The sequence below is a fragment of the Equus przewalskii genome, chromosome 21, assembly GCF_037783145.1.
Source record: "Equus przewalskii isolate Varuska chromosome 21, EquPr2, whole genome shotgun sequence".
Taxonomy (NCBI): domain Eukaryota; kingdom Metazoa; phylum Chordata; class Mammalia; order Perissodactyla; family Equidae; genus Equus; species Equus przewalskii.
The window spans coordinates 27,275,379-27,294,629 of NC_091851.1; the positions used below are offsets into that span (position 1 = coordinate 27,275,379).

General features: G+C 41.7%; 1 protein-coding gene across 1 annotated transcript in view; it reads right to left on the reverse strand.

Annotated features, from left to right (window-relative positions):
• Nucleotides 1–19,251, reverse strand: part of SAMHD1 (SAM and HD domain containing deoxynucleoside triphosphate triphosphohydrolase 1) — a 52,688-nt gene that overhangs the window by 2,500 nt on the left and 30,937 nt on the right. The window contains exons 8-15 of the mRNA XM_070588326.1: nt 18,791–18,891; nt 18,507–18,615; nt 17,008–17,099; nt 15,769–15,884; nt 9,504–9,643; nt 8,588–8,683; nt 4,076–4,180; nt 3,382–3,519 (exon numbers count right to left, since the gene is read on the reverse strand). Coding sequence (XP_070444427.1) covers nt 3,382–3,519; nt 4,076–4,180; nt 8,588–8,683; nt 9,504–9,643; nt 15,769–15,884; nt 17,008–17,099; nt 18,507–18,615; nt 18,791–18,891 — 897 coding nt within the window. The remainder of the gene's footprint in view (nt 1–3,381; nt 3,520–4,075; nt 4,181–8,587; nt 8,684–9,503; nt 9,644–15,768; nt 15,885–17,007; nt 17,100–18,506; nt 18,616–18,790; nt 18,892–19,251) is intronic.

The window sequence follows — 19,251 nt, forward strand, 5'->3', positions numbered from 1 at the left end:
ATTCTCTCAGGTTATGTGGGGCTATCAGATCTTTGAGAGCCTTTATTGCACTAGGGACATAATTTTGTGGTAGATGTTGTGCTCCTCATTTGCCTATTTGCTCTCAGATCCACTCTTTTTTTCTTTTTCTTTTTTTGGTGAGGAAGATTGGCCCTGGGCTAACACCTGTTGCCAATCTTCCTTTTTTTTTTTTCCCTCCCCGAAACTCCAGTACATAGTTGTATATCCTAGTTACAGGTCATTCTAGTTCCTCTATGTGGGATGCCACCACAGCATGGCCTGACAAGCGATGTATAGGTCTGCCTAGGATCCGAACTGGTAAACCCTGGGCCACCGAAGCAGAGCACATGAACTTAACCAGTCAGCCATGGGGCTGGCCCCTCAGATCCACTCTTGACCCTTCCTCTGTTCTACTCTGTATAACAGGAGCTGCCCTCGTAAACTACATTTCCCAGGCCGGTGCCCACTGGTTTCCACTTAGGTTTGGCCAGTGGGAGGCGCTGGAGGGAGACTGGAAGAGGAGGGCAGAGGAGCCAGGGTCTTTCTCCCCTCACCCCTCTGGCACAGGCAGCAGTGGGTGTGACTCCTCTGTGGCTCTAGCTTCTGCAGGTGGCCCAGCACCTGGGCTCTCTCGGTCCCTCCTTCCCCAGAGGTGGGAGCAGCTTGCTTCTGTTGTCTCACTGTCCTGTTTGCTCACTTAGCTCTGCCAAAACTTCTGCACCTCGTCCCTCATGTCAGATTTCTTCTGCTGAACTACAGCAGATCTGACCTGATAGAGCCATTGAAAGCAGCCGTTCAACTGTCATGATACTCATATTCAGAAGACCCCTCTATCTCAAAGTCAACATTACTTGTGTTCAAACTCATCTCTATTTCTACCAACTTCCTTATTTCTACCCATTCTAATTTCAACCAGAGTGAACTGTATAAATGGAAACTTGATTGTGTCAGCCTCCTGCTTAGAACACTTCAATGGATCCCACTGATCCTGGCTCACAAGACTGGGCACGATGCCCCAGACCCCTCCCCTAAGCGCACCAAGTCCCCTCTCGTCTCTGGCCTCCTCTTCTCTCCCTTCTCATCCATCCTGTGGGTCTTGGCCCCTGACTCCTTAAATAAGCTTTTTCCAACCAACCAAGTCTGGCTTAAACCCACCCCCTTCTGCTCGTCTGGGACTCTGCAGACACTGCCCCCTCCCAAAGCACTGACCATGCCCTGTCATTGTCATTTATTTGGGGGTCTCTTATCCTTGGCGAGAGTGAGATCCGTGGGAACTCCGTCTGTCTCAGGTGCTGTGCCATCCCTGTGTAGCTAACACAGGGCCTGGCACCAATACTCACTCCACGAGTGAGTGTATCTAGACTTAAGGCGGTTATGCCACATGGTGACCTTACTAGCCTCTCGTCTCTCTGCTTCCAGTCTCTCCAAGTTTCGATCCATCTCCCGCTAGTTTGCTTTCTTTCTTCATGGGTGTTTAGTCTCCTTAGCTGCTACAATACCCAAGACAGACGTATTTCCTTATTCCCATGGGTCTCACTCTAGTTGGAGACAACAAACACGGAAGTAAATGGTGATTACAGCTGCAGGCTAAGTCTCGAATTCTCTTGATGACTCCCTCCCCACTGTATCTAAGAAAAAATCTTTCTTGGCCAGTTATCCAAGGTTCTCCATAATCTAGCCTACTCTCCCATTTACCTTCTCCCCACTCAACAATAAGAATCTTCTACTCCAGTCAGCAGGGCTCCTCATGGGCCCCCAAACACACTCATCTGGTTCCAGTTTCTTGCCTTTGTCTTGCTCCCATTGCCAAAAATGTCCACCTTTCTCTCTGCTACTCATCCAAACACAACCTGGCCTTCTGGACCTTTCTCTCTGCTACTCATGCAAACACAACCTGGCCTTCTGGACCTTTCTCTCTGCTACTCATCCAAACACAACCTGGCCTTCTGGACCTTTCTCTCTGCTACTCATCCAAACACAACCTGGCCTTCTGGACCTTTCTCTCTGCTACTCATCCAAACACAACCTGGCCTTCTGGACCTTTCTCTCTGCTACTCATCCAAACACAACCTGGCCTTCTGGACCTTTCTCTCTGCTACTCATCCAAACACAACCTGGCCTTCTGGACCTTTCTCTCTGCTACTCATCCAAACACAACCTGGCCTTCTGGACCTTTCTCTCTGCTACTCATGCAAACACAACCTGGCCTTCTGGACCTTTCTCTCTGCTACTCATCCAAACACAACCTGGCCTTCTGGACCTTTCTCTCTGCTACTCATCCAAACACAACCTGGCCTTCTGGACCTTTCTCTCTGCTACTCATCCAAACACAACCTGGCCTTCTGGACCTTTCTCTCTGCTACTCATCCAAACACAACCTGGCCTTCTGGACCTTTCTCTCTGCTACTCATCCAAACACAACCTGGCCTTCCGGACCTTTCTCTCTGCTACTCATCCAAACACAACCTGGCTTTCTGGACCTTTCTCTCTGCTACTCATCCAAACACAACCTGGCCTTCTGGACCTGGCAGAGCCCTCCCTCCTCCGGAGGCTCTTCCGGCAGCTCTGAATTCCCCAGAACTCACCTGTACCCCTCCTTCTGGCACCTGATAAAGCACCGACGTGCCAGGCTACTCTGTCACAGCTGACCTTTCGTTTTTCTTTCCTTCAGCACCCAACACACAGGGAAAAAAGGCAGCTATGGTGCTGAGAGAGAGAGTACTAGACTAGGAAGTAGATGCTGTTTCCCACCTGCCTGCCAATTATACTCACTCAGTCGGTCAACAAATATAGATTGGTCACTTTCTCTGTGCCAAGCACCTACTATGTGTGGGCCAATAGGGGACAATTTTAACAATATTCTCTATAACACTGGCAACTGTGGCTTGGCTCCTCTTCCCTTCCATTCTCTTATTCTAGAGAACTGAAAATAGTTTACAGGATCAGGAACACTGAGTTTGAAATAGCAAGTTAGAAAACTTATTGGTTATATGCAGTCTTGAACGAGTTGACTACTCAGCTTTGGAACCTTCTCTGAAAGATGAGGACACTGAGCCACTTCCCAAGGTCACTGGGAGGACTGGAGGAGACAGCTGGTGAGGACGTTATGAAGTACTGTTCACATGTTCACTATTTGAGACTTTTAATATTAGGACAATGACAAACAGAGTCCCCACTCACGATTGGTGGAGGAAGAAATCACTGGTTGAGATAGATTCAGACACGTTAAAAGGAAAGCTTAAAGTGGAAAAACTTTTTTTAAAAACCATAACCAAAGGACTATAATTTAAATGAGAACTTTTTAGAGGGAAATAGGGATCTCTTTTGGGTTTTACTTAAAAATTAAAAAAATTGTGCCAAGCCCGTGAGTAAGCCACCCACCTGCGGCTTGGTGAAATTCCTGACTAAGCACCATTGGACGAAATGCTGCCGCGCGGCGAACAGGCTCTTGGCATCCGTCTTCTTGCAGTACACTCGGATCAGCTGCTCGGCGAATTTCTCCGGCAAAAGTTGTGAAACCTTTTCAAAGAAGGAAAGACTTCACTGTCACCTTGAATGCACACACTGGAGAGAGAGCAGCTGTCCCCAAGCTCCATCCCTGATGTTATGTTAAAGCCACCAGACTGTCTCATTCTTTTATCTCAATTACAATCCAAAGAAAATAATTCAAGGTAGTTGTCATATTGCAAAATGTCCCACAGTTTTATGTCAATTAATAAAAGACTAAAAGTTTGTATTGTATAATTGTAGGTGGACTACAGAGTCTCATACAGAACATACGCAACTAAGCACATTTAACTTACATGCCTTCAACCACATAACACTCCCTTCCCACCAGATTTGCAACCCAGCTTCTAAAGCAAAAACAGCACTTTGGCCTGTGTCCAGTGAACGGGAAAAACTGGTAGTTAAGACGGTCTAGTCTACACAATACCAGGTAAACTTTAATTTTAAACATATGTTTTTTTTAACTGTACACATTGACTTTAGGACCTAATGTGCATATAAAATGCAAACTTATGATAAAAACTTGCCAAATGCCACTACAGTATATTTGTTTTACCGAAAGAGTTACCTGATTTTTAGTAATCATGATTGCTTTGCTGGGGTCACTCTTACAATAGAAGCGAACATGATCAATAGGATTCTTGTCTTCCATTCCATAATCCATGTTGATAACCTCAAGAAAAGCAGTAAGTGATCACTTACACAATGACAATGAGAATGGAATTCAGGGTTGTGGGGTACCACAGGGAATGGGGCTGAGCTCTCTGGACGTTCAGAAGTCAGAGCACTGCAAAGTTGCTCGCAGTGGAGTAAAAATAACTTGGTGCAGGACCCATAGGGGATTTGGCCCTGAAATGTGGGCAGGGGTGGGCATTTGTGCCTGCAACATAGGAGGGTATAAAGTCAACACCTGCTAGGTGACAGACCCCGAGGTAGGCACTGGAGATGCAGCAAGGACACCTGATACCTTCCCAGACCCCAGACCAGCAGCCTAGACAGAGGGTAGACCACAAAGATAAAGCAGTTATCTAACCACCTTTGTTATGGGAGCTGCCAAGGAAAGCAGGTGGTTCTGTGACTCTTTGTAACCGGGGAACCCAGTAGTCTGGGGCTTCCAGGGAATGACTGGAAATGTTTTCCTGGGAAAGTAAGTGACTTTCCTAAGTGAGCAGGAATTAACCAGGCCCAGGTAGGAAAGAAAAGAATTCCAGGCAGAAGAAACAGCTCCGAGGGAGAGAGGACTGAAAGTGTCTGCTGGGTTCAGTAACCCCGAAGTCACTAGTGATCTTGGTGAAAGCAGTTTTAGTAGAGTGAAGGCAACAGAAGAAAGGTGTAAGAGTAAATGAGGAATAACAAAGAGAAGACAACTCTTACAAGTTCGGCTGTTAGGAAGCGCAAGAAAGAAGAATATTGGGAGGAATATAGTACCTAGGAAAGGTAAGGGGGGCAACTGCTCAATGAGTTTGACCCTAAAGAAAAGGAAAGGAGTGAAGAGGAGTGTGGTGCTTGTCCTTTTCTTTTCTTTTTTTATTTTGAGGAAGATTAGCCCAGAGCTAACATCTGCCGCCAATCCTCCTCTTTTTTGCTGAGGAAGATTGGCCCTGAGCTAACACCCATGCCCATCTTCCTCTACTTTTCATATGTGGGATGCCTACCACAGCATGGCTTGATAAGCAATGCCATGTCCGCACCGGGGATCCAAACTGGCAAACCCCGGGCCACTGAAGCAGAGTGCATGAACTTAACTGCTGCGCCACTTGGCCGGCCCCTGTTATTTTCTTAAGATGAAAGTCTGTTTAACTGCTGATCAGAAAGTCAAAAAGAGAGCAGGGAGAACTGATACCATAAGGTTCCGCAGAAGTACTGAGACAAATGGCTCCACGGCTGCACTGCCCAATGTGGTAGCCACTAGCCACGTGTACCTTTTAAATGTCAAGTCATTAACATCAAATACAACAAAAAATTTAGTTCCTCGGTTGCAGTAGCCACATTTCAAGTGCTCGGTAGCCATGTCTGGCTAGTGGCTATCAAAATGGACAGCAGAGATACAGAACATTTCCATCTGCAAGAAAGTTCTATTGGACAGCCCTGCTCTAGAACACAAGTAGAAGGATCGCCCTTAGCCTCTGATAAGAAGCAAGACTGTTGCCCAGTGCACCACAGGGAGGGCTGCACACAGCTGCTGCTGGAGGCAGGCTTGCTTATTTGGTGGTGTGGGTTGAAGGCGTTCCTACTTAATGGCCCAGATTTTATCTCTGACATAAGAGCCAAAGTGGGGTTAGCCACTGAGGGTGAACACAGTTGGGGATGAGGAGCAGGGCTGAAGGTCTGAGAGGAGTGAAGACGGTTTGAAACAGTCATTATGGAGAGGCGGAGAATTGCACTAAGCTGGCCAGAAAGTCCAGAGGGCCCAGCTAGGGTTGGTGACCACAAGTTGTCATTCAGCCTTTTGCTAGGCAGATGCAAAGAAAGGCAAGGGAGTTGAGGGTAACTGCAGAGAATGACTGAGTGGATGGCTCACAGAATCTAGGTTAGCTTGGGAGAGAAATAAAGATAGAAGGTCACTGACAAGCTGCGTGAGGAGACAACACACTGGGGGTCCTGATGAGCTAGGAAGAAGCAAATAAGGAAGAAAGTGGTTTGTGGACAGAGACGGGATACTTAAATGAGTGATTTTTAAAGGAAGGGTATTTTTGAATGTTGTTAAGGTTCAGAGTGTGATCGGCTGAGTGTTGGCCGCAGTGGAGGGGATGAGGTCACCGAGGATGAGGATGAAGAGACTACCGTTGGCCAGCCATGTGGACTATGGAGTCACTAAGGATAACGGCAGGAATTGGAGTAGGGAGGAAGGCTCTAAACCAAGAGGGCAGTGGATGGTTTGAGAATGTCAGTCTCAGAGGAACAGAGACCCTGCACTGTCTTGAAGGGGCACCAGGGAGCAAGACGACTGATGCACAGGACGCTCTCCTGACCCCAAGGACTGTGCTTTTCCTGAAAGGACTGCGGGGGAATCAGGTTCTCAGGGACAGCCAGGCTGCAACAAAGCCAGAGAGTCAGCGAAGAGGCTGAGGATACACGGGAGTTTGTTAATTATGGAGTGGAATTCCAAAGGGCTCCACGGATAGGTTTGGGAGAATGGAGGAGACTGGAAATGAAATAAGGGGAAAAAAATAGAGTAATGTGGTAACGATGGTACAGAAAAGAACAGATGATAAGAGGAGCTTATCCTGTGAGTGGTTACTGAAGAGAACCAGAGGTTTGGAGGCTAAACTGCCAGTAGCCTGTGAGAGAAAGGTGGACATTTGAGATTCAGCCGTGGTCTAGAAGAGAGACCAGGGGTCTCAGGACAGGCCAGCCCTCCCACTCTGTGTGGGCTCTTGGCTGTGACAGCTGCCGCGCATGTGCTGCGTCCCTCCACCTGTGAGGGAGCAACTGCTCAGCGCTCCCCATGATCCCAGGGCTGGCGCTATCACAGGCCTCTCTCCTGGGTACTGTTTCACGTGGGGGGAACCCGATGCAGCCTTGACATTTTTACCCATCATGGGAAGGCATGAACATTAATCAAATTTTCAGGAATTTTTAGAAGCGTCACTAGCTCTTCAATATTTATTTCTTTGGCTTTAGAATAGGAATAAAAGGCAATCCTCATTTTCTCCATAATGTATAACTGGAAATTCCTCCTTAAGGCAGATTTGATAAAACAACTTTTTCCAGAAGGGCAATGTTATAACAGTCTTAACCAAGGACTCAAGAGCAAAAAAGTAGCTACAGACCAACAATTATGAATCTTTAATTCTAAATAGTAAAATTATGTTTTACAGCCCAGGGATCATGGGGATGATGAAAATTTTTTTAACTTCAGACTATTATAATGCCACAATAAATATATTTGTACTTTTCTGCAAAATTGATTATCTCCTTAGGACAAATTCTTAAAATGAAATTGCTGGGTCAGTTAAAATTGACCTTAGTTTGGTCTCGTTTCAATTTACACACTCATTTTCAAATACCTTTATTATCAGAAAACCTTAATTTTTTGTTCTTATAAATCTGATAGTCAAAACAATCTTTCACCACTGCATCAATTTGCCTTTAGGTTAAAAAGGTTAAACTTCTTTTCACCTACTGGCCATGTGCATGTTGTCTTCTATGCATGGCCACTTTAAGCATCTCTGATCCTATATCCATTAGGAGATTGCCCTTTGAGAGGAACCAGATGGGAGGCCGGAGGTTGACTAGGAGCAGAGCACCGTGCTGAGGGTGGTACGGTCTCCCAGGTAAAGTGCTGAGTGCAAGTGCAGACGCACAAGCGCCCAGGGAGAATATTCTGGAGAGTGAAGCCTTTCAGAGTCTCAGGAAGTCAGGATGTGAGATCCCTTTATTCTGGTGGAACTTCATCTAATGAAACAGGAAACTGCAGCCTGATCTGCAGACCTGAGGTCCTTCAACACGCAACCAAGTGAACAGAAAGTGGGTCCAAGGGCAGTTCACTCGTGGTATCTCTTGGCTAAGAATGGTTATGGAGAAATTGCCCTTCGCTCAAAGATGCATCAAGAAGAAAACAACGAACAAGGGGCTTATGGAAAAAGATACATGGGGAAAATTGTCCTGAGATTTCAGAGGAGTAGAACTCTGAGAAGAATTTCCTATAGGAAGCATAAGAAAATGTGAGACAGCCATTTGACATGCTCATTAGGATACAAGAAGATACTATAGCCTCTATGAAAACAGGAGTCAAAAAGTCTTAACTATTTCCTTTGTGTGTGTGCAGGCAACTAAAAAAAATAATGGGCAGGTATTACTTTTGTGATCAAGAAAACATTAAAAAAAATCAATATCTACGACGTTCTATTAATCACATGACCACAATTACATTAAAAATACTGACAACATGTCAAGGAAAATTTAAAAACTGATTAATGTTGGTTCTCTCTGTGAGATCACAGGCGACTCTCTTCCTTACTCATACCTTTTTGTATTTTCCAAATTTTCCATAATGAACACGTACAACTTTTATAATGGGGAGGGGTTTCATCTGAAAAAAAACTTTACTTAATATATTATCAGGGTAACTACTTACATCCACTATGAAATCTTCAGCCTTCAGTTCAGCTTCTAGCAACACGTCCTTGGGTTTAGCACTGGCAACCTCTTTTGGAAGGCATTCATAGCTTTCCTAGAAAAGGTAAAATTCCTCATGTTAGAACCCCAGTTCTTCACCATTAAGTGTTTGTGCCACAAAGAGGCTCCCTCTCTGAAAAGGGCACTTAACTAAGAAGACTAAGATAACTAAGAGATATCCCAAACAAACAGATGTCAAAGGACGGCCTATGCCATCCTTTAATCAAATCACAATAGAGCAATTTTCACAACAGAATGACACATTTAAAAAAATGTGGCATTAACCTATTAGCAAAACAAGAGGAAGCAAAGAGTAACTCAAAGAAGTAACATGAGGCAGGGCGTGGTTATCAGTATGCCTCGTGTTAACTGGCTTTCTGGCCAAGAGAAAAGCCTTCAACAAGCAGGAGAGGAAAACAGGTATCTGAACTAAACAAGACAGGCAATCGCCATCCGGGAGAACCTGATAAACTGAGAGAGAAGTGGGAGTTAAAAGCAGGTCCTCAGAGCCTCAATGAAGCTCATGCAGACACCTCATTCTGAGGCTCTTTTCCCATACACTGATTTTCTTGCCTTTGGATCTAGTCAAAATTTGTGGCCTCTCTCACTTCTGGGATGAGTAAAGGTTTGGAGTAAACTAGACTTGGCTTTGAATCCTGGCTCTCCGTGCTTCCATAGGCAAGTTATTGACTCTCTCCCAAGCCTCAGTTTCTTCATCTAAGGACAGGCCTAAGAACACTGCATTGATATGAAAATTAAATGGAGCGAATGTAAAGGGCTTAGCACAGAGCTGCTGTGGTACTGGACGGGTTAATGGGTCCTCCCGAGGCACAAGGCCTTTCCCTGATGGGGATGTGCTTGAAAGCTCAACTTACCCTTTTAATCTTTGTTTGTCCCACTGGCTGAGTCTCACCCACATACTTGTATAGATTACGGTATTCAATTTTTTTTAAAATCTTTCGTGCTGCATCCAATTTGGGATCAGTAGAGTATAAAATCTCCAGAAAAACGTTATCTGCCAATTTGATGAAATTTCAGTTTATTAAAATGAAAACCAAAAACAAGATTTAAAAAGATGCATACCTTGCTATACTTCTGAAATGATTTCAAGCAGAAGTTTACAAATGTAGGCACACTATTATTTTAAGCTGTGAAAAAAGTTTTAAAAAGACTGAAGTGAATAAACCTTTGTAAAAATGTTCCAATCAATGTCTTGGATTTGCTTCAAGGTCGTCTAGTGAGTGGGAAAGGGCAGAGATGAAGTAAGATGGCACTAGAGTTGATGACTGAGGCTGGGTTACGGGGGCACGGGGGTGTATTAACTTCCTGTTGTTATATTTTGTTTTGTTTTTTGAGGAAGGTTAGCCCTGAGCTAACATCTGCCACCAAGCCTCCTCTTTTCTGCTGAGGAAGACTGGCCCTGAGCTAACATCCATGCCCATCTTCCTCTACTTTATATGTGGGACGCCTACCACACCATGGCGTTCCAAGTGGTGCCATGTCCGCAGCCGGGATCCGAACTGGTGAACCCGGGGCCGCTGAAGCGGAACGTGTGTGCTTAACCGCTGCGCCACCCGGCTGGCCCTGTTTTGTTTTAAAGAGAATGATACTTAAGGAATTACAAAATTATGTCTGAGATCTACTTCAAAATGGTCCAGTGTCTGACAGGAGTGAAGGGATGAAGCGAAATTGCTATGTGTTGATAATTGTTGAAGCTAAGTGATGTAAGCTTCCTTAACAGAAATTTTTTCAAGTTCCATTCCATGATGAGAGCAGAAGGTAGGTTTTTTTCTCTTTTTTTCCTTCTCTTTTCTTTTTCCTCCAACTATTTATTTTGAAAAGTTTCAAAATAAAATATCCTTCACCTAAATTCATCAACTGTTAATGTCTTCCCACATATGCACGCACTCTGTCTTTCTGTGTATGCATGCATGGAAACTTTTGAGGAAACATTTGAAAATTACAGGCATTAAGACCCTTTACTCCTAAATACTTCAGCGTATCTCCCCAGAACAAGAATGTTCTCCTATATAATCACAATCAAGCCAAGAAATTTAACTCTGATATAAAAATATCTAACATATAGTCTATATTTGAATTTACTTAATTGTTCCAATAATGCAATTTATGGATTTTCGTTGCTGGATAGAGAAACCAATGAAGCATTATGGATGACATTAGTTGTCATGTTTTTTAGTCTCCTTTAATGTAGAATTATTCTAATTCCCTTGACTTCTTCTCTTTCATGATATTGCCATTTTGGAAAATTTCAGGCAGTCATTTTGTAAAATGTCCCACATTTGGAACTTGTCTGATTGTTTCTTCACCAATACATTCTCATTCAACACTGCTGTCAAGAACACTATATAACAGATGTGCCTGGCTCAACGCATCACGTAGGAATCACACAATGAACTTTGTTACCGTTATTGGTTATGTTAAGTTCCACTAGTTGGTTAAGGCAATAATCCCCAGCTTTCTCTGTTATAGACGTATTTTTCCCTTTGTAATTAACAAATAATCTGCAGGGTGATATTTGGAGACTGAATGATTACCCCAAAAAGTTTCCAACCAACAGTTTAGCATTCAGTGACCTTTGACCGACTCAAATGTTGCATTTTGCAAAATGAGTTTTATTAAAATGCCTTTTTGTGGCAAAATAAAATATTAGCAGCCTTACGTCATTCACCTCCCTTGTGTGTATACATATCTCCTACTCAATCTATACAGTTAACACATTTCTCATCCTCTCAGTGATGCTTTCTACAAACCATCTTTACATCTTCAGTTTCAATTATTTCTTTAATTACTGAACTAACTGAATTGATTATTTAATGATTAATTAACCAGGTACAGGTTTTGGGTGGTCTTACGTTTTCATTTCTGTCGGTAAGCAGGCAGAAGAGGGATTGCTGGATCATAGGGTAAACGTGTTTATAGAAAATGCCCAACTGTCTCCGAGCGGCTGTGCCATCCCACTGCCCCCAGCCATGTATGAGAGTCCTATTCGTTCTGCATACATGTTTTCAGAGAAGAGTTATGTACAAAAGTAAAGGAAACTGTTTAAGTATTAAATTTAATGGCTAAAATATTGCTCTAAAATACTGTAAACATTCAACTTGGGAGTCAGAAGACTTGGTTTGAGCTTAGCTTTGCCATTAGGAGCAGCTGCTTTCCCTCATTTGGCCTCAATTTCCTCATTTGAGGAGTTTTAAGTAGATGATCTCTAAGGCCCTTTTTAATTTAACATTCTACGATTCCAAGTTAATTAAAAGATTTTTTGGGTGAGGGTTTTGCAGGGGAAAGAAGAGAAGGTGTAAGATCCACTTATTGCTTAGGAATATGGAAGGATAAAGACCAAGGTAAGAAAATGGTTACCTAAAACAGCAGTCATAACATTTGCAATGCTTAAGATAGCTACATCCAGATAAGCTGAAACATTCATCAGAGACAGGAATTTAGGAAGCAGAGAGAACAGATACACTGTGGCATACTCATCAAGAAAGAAAGGAATGAACTACTGATGGAGGCAGTCTGGGTGAATCTCAAATACACAGCGCTGAGTGAAAGAAGCCTTAAACAGAAGCGCACACGCTGCACGACGACATTTACATAAAGTCTAGGCAGGTCAACAGCAGTAGGGGCATGAAGGAACTTTCCAGGGATGAGATAATGTTCTATATCCCACGTTTGTCAGAACTCTAACACATGCACACTTAAGATTTGCACATTTAGGGGGCCGGCCCGGTGGCACAGTGGTTAAGTTTGCACATTCTGCTTTGGTGGCCCGGGGTTCACTGGTTTGGATCCTGGGTGCGGACACGGCACTGCTTGGCAAAAGCCATGCTGTGGTAGGCGTCCCATATATAAAGTAGAGGAAGATGGGCATGGATGTTAGCTCAGGGCCAGTCTTCCTCAGCAAAAAGAGGAGGACTGGCAGTAGTTAGCTCAGGGCTAATCTTCCTCAAAAAAAAAAAATTAATTAATTAAAAAAAGATTTGCACATTTATACAAATTGCATGTAAATTTAAAGAAAAAATCTATACATAATTATTGAACTTGAGTTACTCTGCATGCTGAAGGAGTTAGGGTACAGTGTACTAATATCTGCAATTTACTTTAAAAGTCATCAAAATTAAGATGGAGTAACAGATGGATAGAGAGATGGTAAGTGACAGATGTGTGATAAAGCACATTTGGTAAACGCTAGAATTTAGGTGGTGAGTATCCAGGTTCACTGTAAAATTCTTTCAATACTGCTGTATATTTTCAACACTTCCCAATAAAACATGGGGAAACATTCTAAAACATTAAGAAATAAGAAGTGGAGATTTTTGAATAAAGAAAAGGTGAGCTGCCTTCTGGAAAAGCAGCAAAGGTAATGAAGGCTTACATGGTCCTAGGCCTTCAAGGTCAAGTAGTGAAGGACAAGAACGACTATATATGACTGCTCAGAATAATAAGCAGAAAGGTAAGATTATCCCATCTCAAAGGATGAAAGCCGGAAAGGCCATGTGCTTGCTCTCCCATACCCTGGCAGATAAAGCACAACTGTGACCTATTCTCTCGTCTGAGATATTTTTTTTTTTAAAGATTGGCACCTGAGCTAACAACGGTTGCCAATCTTTTTTTTTTTTTTCTGCTTTATCTCCCCAACCCCCATACATAGTTGTATATCTTAGTTATAGGTCCATCCAGTTGTGGGATGTGGGATGCCGCCTCAATGTGGCCTGACAACCGGTGCCATGTCCACGCCCAGAATCCGAACCCTGGGCCACCGCAGAGGAGCGCACGAACTTAACCACTTGGCCATGGAGCCGGCCCCCATCGTCTGAGATTTTTGACAGTTGCTACGATCCCCAAGTGTGTGACAGTGGGCTCATCTCACTGAACAGGATAAAACCAGTTGGGTGATGCGGAAGCTCCATGAGTGAGAGCTACGTACAGTCATGTGCGGGAGGACCACAAGAAAATATAGATTTCATACGTTTTCAGTTAAACCCAAAGTACATAAAACCCAGAATTCATTTCTTTTTACCAAAAGATGGTTTAACATAGTATAACGTTACAGGACAAATTGCTGTAACTGCCTTCTGATGAAGACGGAAGATGACTTCTTAAAGGACAGCATCACACTTGCTTCATTAGGAACCAAAGTTAAGAATAAATCTCCCCAGCTTGCTCAAGTTGTTTGATCATCTCTTCTTCCACTTTCATCAACATAACAACAGGAGACTAGTTTATCTACTATGACGTTATTAAAACAAAACCTAGAAACAATTTAGATATACATTGACCCCTGTGAGTAAGTCTGTCATCAATCCAACCTCGACTAATTAACAACAAGCAAATTCACTTGTCACATTATAACCCTTAAATACTGATGGACGGTGTTCTCAGTGTGCCCAAAGATATTTAATATGAGAAATCACTACTTCATTTCTAATTTTTGGTTTAGTTATGATTGGAAAATGACTAAAAAGTTACGAGTGTAATAGAGACTCTATATAATGCCCACATGTATTCTTTTTAAGGAACTTTTTTTTTTTAAAGATTGGCACCTGAGCTAACATCTGTTGCCAATCTTCTTCTTTTTTTTTGTTCCTTCTTTTCCCCAAAACCCCCTGGTACACAGTTGTATATTCTAGCTGTAGGTCATTCTAGTTCTGCTATGTGGGATGCCACCTCAGCATGGCCTGAGGAGTGGTGCCAGGTCCATGCCCAGGATCCAAACCAGCAAAACCCTGGGCCGCCGAAGTGGAGGTGTAAACTTAAGCACTCGGCTATGGGGCCAGCTCCGCTACAGGTGTTTTTTTTTTTTTTTTTTTGAGGAAGACTAGCCCTGAGCTAACTACTGCCAATCTTTCTCTTTTTGCTGAGGAAGACTGGCCCTGAGCTAACATCCGTGCCCATCTTCCTCTACTTTATATGTGGGATGCCTACCACACCATGGCTTTTGCCAAGCCATGCTATGTCCGCATCCGGGATCTGAACCGGCAAACCCCAACCCGGGCTGCCAAGAAGTGGAACATTTAACCACTGCACCACCAGGCCGGCCTCCACACATGTATATTTTTAAAGAACAATATATACAGTTTTTGTAACTTAAATTTCTTCTCTACTATGTTTCTTTTGATTATATTTACTGAAATGGATGTTAAGCCTGTCAAGTTCAATAATAAAAATTGGGGCTTGTATTTCATATGTCTTTTCCCCTGCTTTCATTTTTCCAGTAATTCATTTTTATCATATTTTATAAAAGTGTCAATCTGCGAGGGGCTGGAAATGAAGAATAGTGGTTCTTCAAAGACAATCTGAGAGGAACTGGTTTAGGTTTCACTCTGGCAGTGTGCTGCAGACAGGATCTAGCATGGATGGAACAGCAGTGGTACCCCAGAGGAAGCTGCTGTGGAGTGATCTTAGCCGTGGCCTGGCCTGCTCAGCTTCTGCTGTTTTTGCTCATTTTCAGAAGCTTCAGCCTTTCCATTGATTCTATCAGTTATGAGACTAATTTCTAATGTTATTTTTAGTTAAACAGATCCAGTTTATGTTTTGCAGCTAAGAACGCTGGCTGGTCTATACTTTTTGGTCTACTTGTCTTGCTCTACTGATCTTTATTTCTCAGTCTACACTCTCCCACATTAAAGAATGAGCTGCGACATCTTCACCTCACTTCCTTTTCAGCCTAAGCTGCAGATTTCATTTCTGTTGAAGTGCAAAGAAATCTTCCCGGCATCCTGTGTTTTGCAACAAAAATAATGTCAAAAGGGCAAGTCAGTTTTTTGCTACTAGTCTGGTATTAGTCCAGTTGTATTATAAGTTAAATAATAAGAAATATTGAGTACTTATGTGCCAAGTACTATCCTAGGTGCTATGCCTCATTTAGCATCACAACAAAACTGTATGCTAGATATCATTACGCCCATTTTATAGTTGAGGAAACTAAGATTCAGAGAGGTTACATAACTTTATCAAGGTTACCTTGTTAGTACAAAGCAGAGATAAAACTCAAATCCAAAAGTATATAACTACTTGAGAAGCTTAATACATTGGAATGTTCGGAGAATAACCCACCTGCAATCCAGGGACCATTTATCCTGTATCTGAGATGGACCACTCATGTTACCTTCCAGTTCTTACCTGTTAGCTTAGTGAAGGCTTCCATGTCATCAATTGCTGTAGAAATATGATACTTTTTTCCTTCAGCACCTGTAATCTCTATGTAGGGGTCTGCCTGGAGGAAAGCATCTGTAATCCTAAAGATTATTTGTAAAAATTTATGCTTATGAGAAAAGTTGAATATTTGCTTTATGCCTTGCTTAAAGTTAAGGAAATCTTTCTACTTATATACTTATAAAATCTTGAGACACGATGTTCTAAGGACAACTGCTTCTCAATCATACTCAATAAGTGCACGGTGATCTGTGAGCAGCCATGCTTAGTGTGTCCCAGGCATGATGGCAGGGCTTTAGATAGATTATCCGATCTAATCTTTTCAACAATAAGATAGGTGTAATCAGCCTCAGTTGTACAGATGCAGAAAGTAAGTAATTTTCATTTAGCCATGTTAGGAAGAAGCAGTGCCAGTCTTTGAACCTAGATCTCTCCAACTCTCTAAATTAAAAACAATAGCAAAAACCTCTTGCCAAAGTAACGACCATATAAATAGGAGAATGTATTCTAACTAGTCTGCTCATGACAAAAGATGGGAAAAAAAGAGAAAAGAAGATAAATTTCCTCAACACAAATGTAAACATGAACCAGAAAGGCTCAGAACAAATCAATTTAAAGCTAGTTAGAGACATGGAATTAACTCGGCTCACACCAACTTTTTACAATTCCTCATGGGGTCTTTGAGTTACATAGAAACTTAGCCATATTTTTCTGCCTAGGTCCTGACTGGATCAGGGAGAAGAGGTGAAATTTCTGTCGGTTTTGATATTTGCTACAAATTTTGAAAAATAATTGATATGGTAAGGACAGACATTAGCTTAATCCTTAAAGCTACTTTTTCTCATTAATTTCAGAATGTCCCTTAGCCACGTGCCGTATCTCACCTGGATGGCTAACATCTGGTGCATAAGTGACCACCTGTGGGGAGGTCTAAGCTATCCTGGCATTCATTGCCTCTTCCTGTCTGGCCTAAGCTAGCTCTTCTGCCCTTCATCTGTCCCCTTTATCCACTCTCCTCCACTTCCTCCAACTAGGTTAGGTTTACTTTATGCTAGTTTTTGCTTCATTTGTTTAAGGGAAGCATTTTAGATTTATTCACTTAAAATTCACTTGACTTTATCTAGAAATCTCAGCTTGACCTAAACATGATACTCTAACAAAGCAACTTGGAAAATTTTATAGGGAAATAACAATTGAATTCCTTACATTGTATCAATGATGTTGCCAACTTTGTGTTGATAAGCTCTACGGTGCAAACAGTTGCGTGTGTGGAACATGTCATACAGATTCCCCACCTCCTGCAGGAAAACATGAAATATATATTAATGTAGGATCCGATGAGGTTACCTGTTAGTAGGCAAGTATCTAAGACAAGGAAAAGGGATGGTGGCAGACAAGAAGGCTACGCATTAAAATCCCTGAGCCTACAAAAAAACAACGTACATTAGTAAAACTACTTATTGGTTTGCAACTTCCATTCTTTTTTTTTTTTAAGGGGGAAAATTCTTTTAATTTAGGAATCTTTGCTATAAAATTTCTGACAAAAAGACATTTATAAATTCACTATGATTTCCATTGCTTTGTATTTTATTCCTATATTAAAACTACATCACAAAAGATACTTAACAACGGAAAAATCTCTCTAAGCAAAAATTCTAACATCATTAAGCCATTGGTATCTTTTTTTTACCTTTACTGAAGGAAGCAATTATACTAGTCATTATAAAACAAATAAAAAAATCACTGAATCACAATTAATTTCACTAAAGATCCTGTGGAGAAAATGACATTTTAATTCAGACTTTTATATCCACATACAAAATAATATTTTCTCTAGTCTTCTCTTACAAATACTTTCAACTGAAAATTATGCTTACTGACTAACTTAGCACGTTTTCCTACTACTAATTTACAGTTTAAAAACTCTGAATTTGTCTGAATTGGAGTTTGGGGGTTTAATTATTCAATTTTAATTTTTTATTTATTTATTTATTTTCTGCTTTATTTCCCAACCCACCCACCCTCCCCCCCCCCCCCCCCCGTACATAGTTGTATATCTTAGTCGCAGGTCTGCAACTTGCATTCTTAGTAAATGAAAATCTGCTGAGTGTTTTAACTCTGTGACAGAGCCTGTTACAGGCATCTTAAATATACGTTCCAATCTTCCCAGTGACTCTAGACGTTAGGTATTACTCTTCTGATAGTCTTCATCCTCAAAAGAAAGACTTTCTGTACTACAATACTATACTGCTTTTTAGTTGAATGACTCTAACATGGCAGGGGCCTAATGATTTTACTACGTTAATTATTATGAAACACTAATGTAGTGATTAAGGATGAGACTCAAGCCAAAGTTTCTGGGTTAAAATTCCAGTTCTACCTTTTTTTTTTAATTGTATGTCTCCTCTGTGCATCCATTTGCTCATCTGTTAAGCGGGATAATAATAGTATTCATCTCATAGGACTGGGAGGACTGAGCTAATCCGTTTAAAGCACTTAAAACAGCGCCTGGCACAGCACTCAGTAAATGCCTATTGCAATTTTAGTATTTAGGAATGCAGTAGAAGTGGAAGAGCCTTAAGACACTTAAAAATGCTAAGTATGACAATCTACCAGCCATCGGTTTTTCCAAATGAGCGAATGCTTATTTCTAGATTCCAAACTAGGAACTACACCTTCCTTGTTGCTCCTCTGACATAGCTTACCTTTTCTCTAGTACAAATGTGCTTCCTATTGTCTACTTCACAGACACGGGCAAACTTAAGAAAGCGCTTATGATCAAAATTATTGTGGATTCCAAGATGATGGCAGTCCCTACAAAGATTCCAAAGCAGAGAGATGAAAGTTTTCAACAAGGAAACTGGATCTTAAATATTAACACTAAATTTATACAAGGATTTGATCTGTTTATTTACTTAAATAAAAACAACATATATATTTAAAGTATAAAAGGATTTTAACCAGCTTCTCTGGCGTGTTCAGTGCACACCTGGCAAAATAATCCCATTTGTCCACATCGATGCCGTTTCTTTTATTAGCCACTATCTCATAAAGGAAGCTTTTCTCTTTAGGACGCCCTTTGTACGGCCACTGGAAGACAAAAAAACCCACTGAAAGTTTTAGGACAGGAAACAAATCTGTTTACAAGCAAAGCAAAGCAATTGTATTAATCTGAAAATTATAAACAGATACTTGAATGAAATGTGAGATACGTTAGAAGGTTTTACTCTTTCCTTCTTGCACTTAATTCCTATATTGGTAGAAAAGGAAAAAGAAATGCTAAGGTATATGATATCCTGTTAACACTGAACCTTCTTGTGCCATTGAAAAGATCCTAACTTTATTACACTTCCCATAACCAACAAGCTTTCTTGCTCTAAAAAAATTTTTTTTTTTTTTAAATTGGCACCTGAGCTAACAACTGTTGCCAATCTTCTTCTTCTTCTTCTT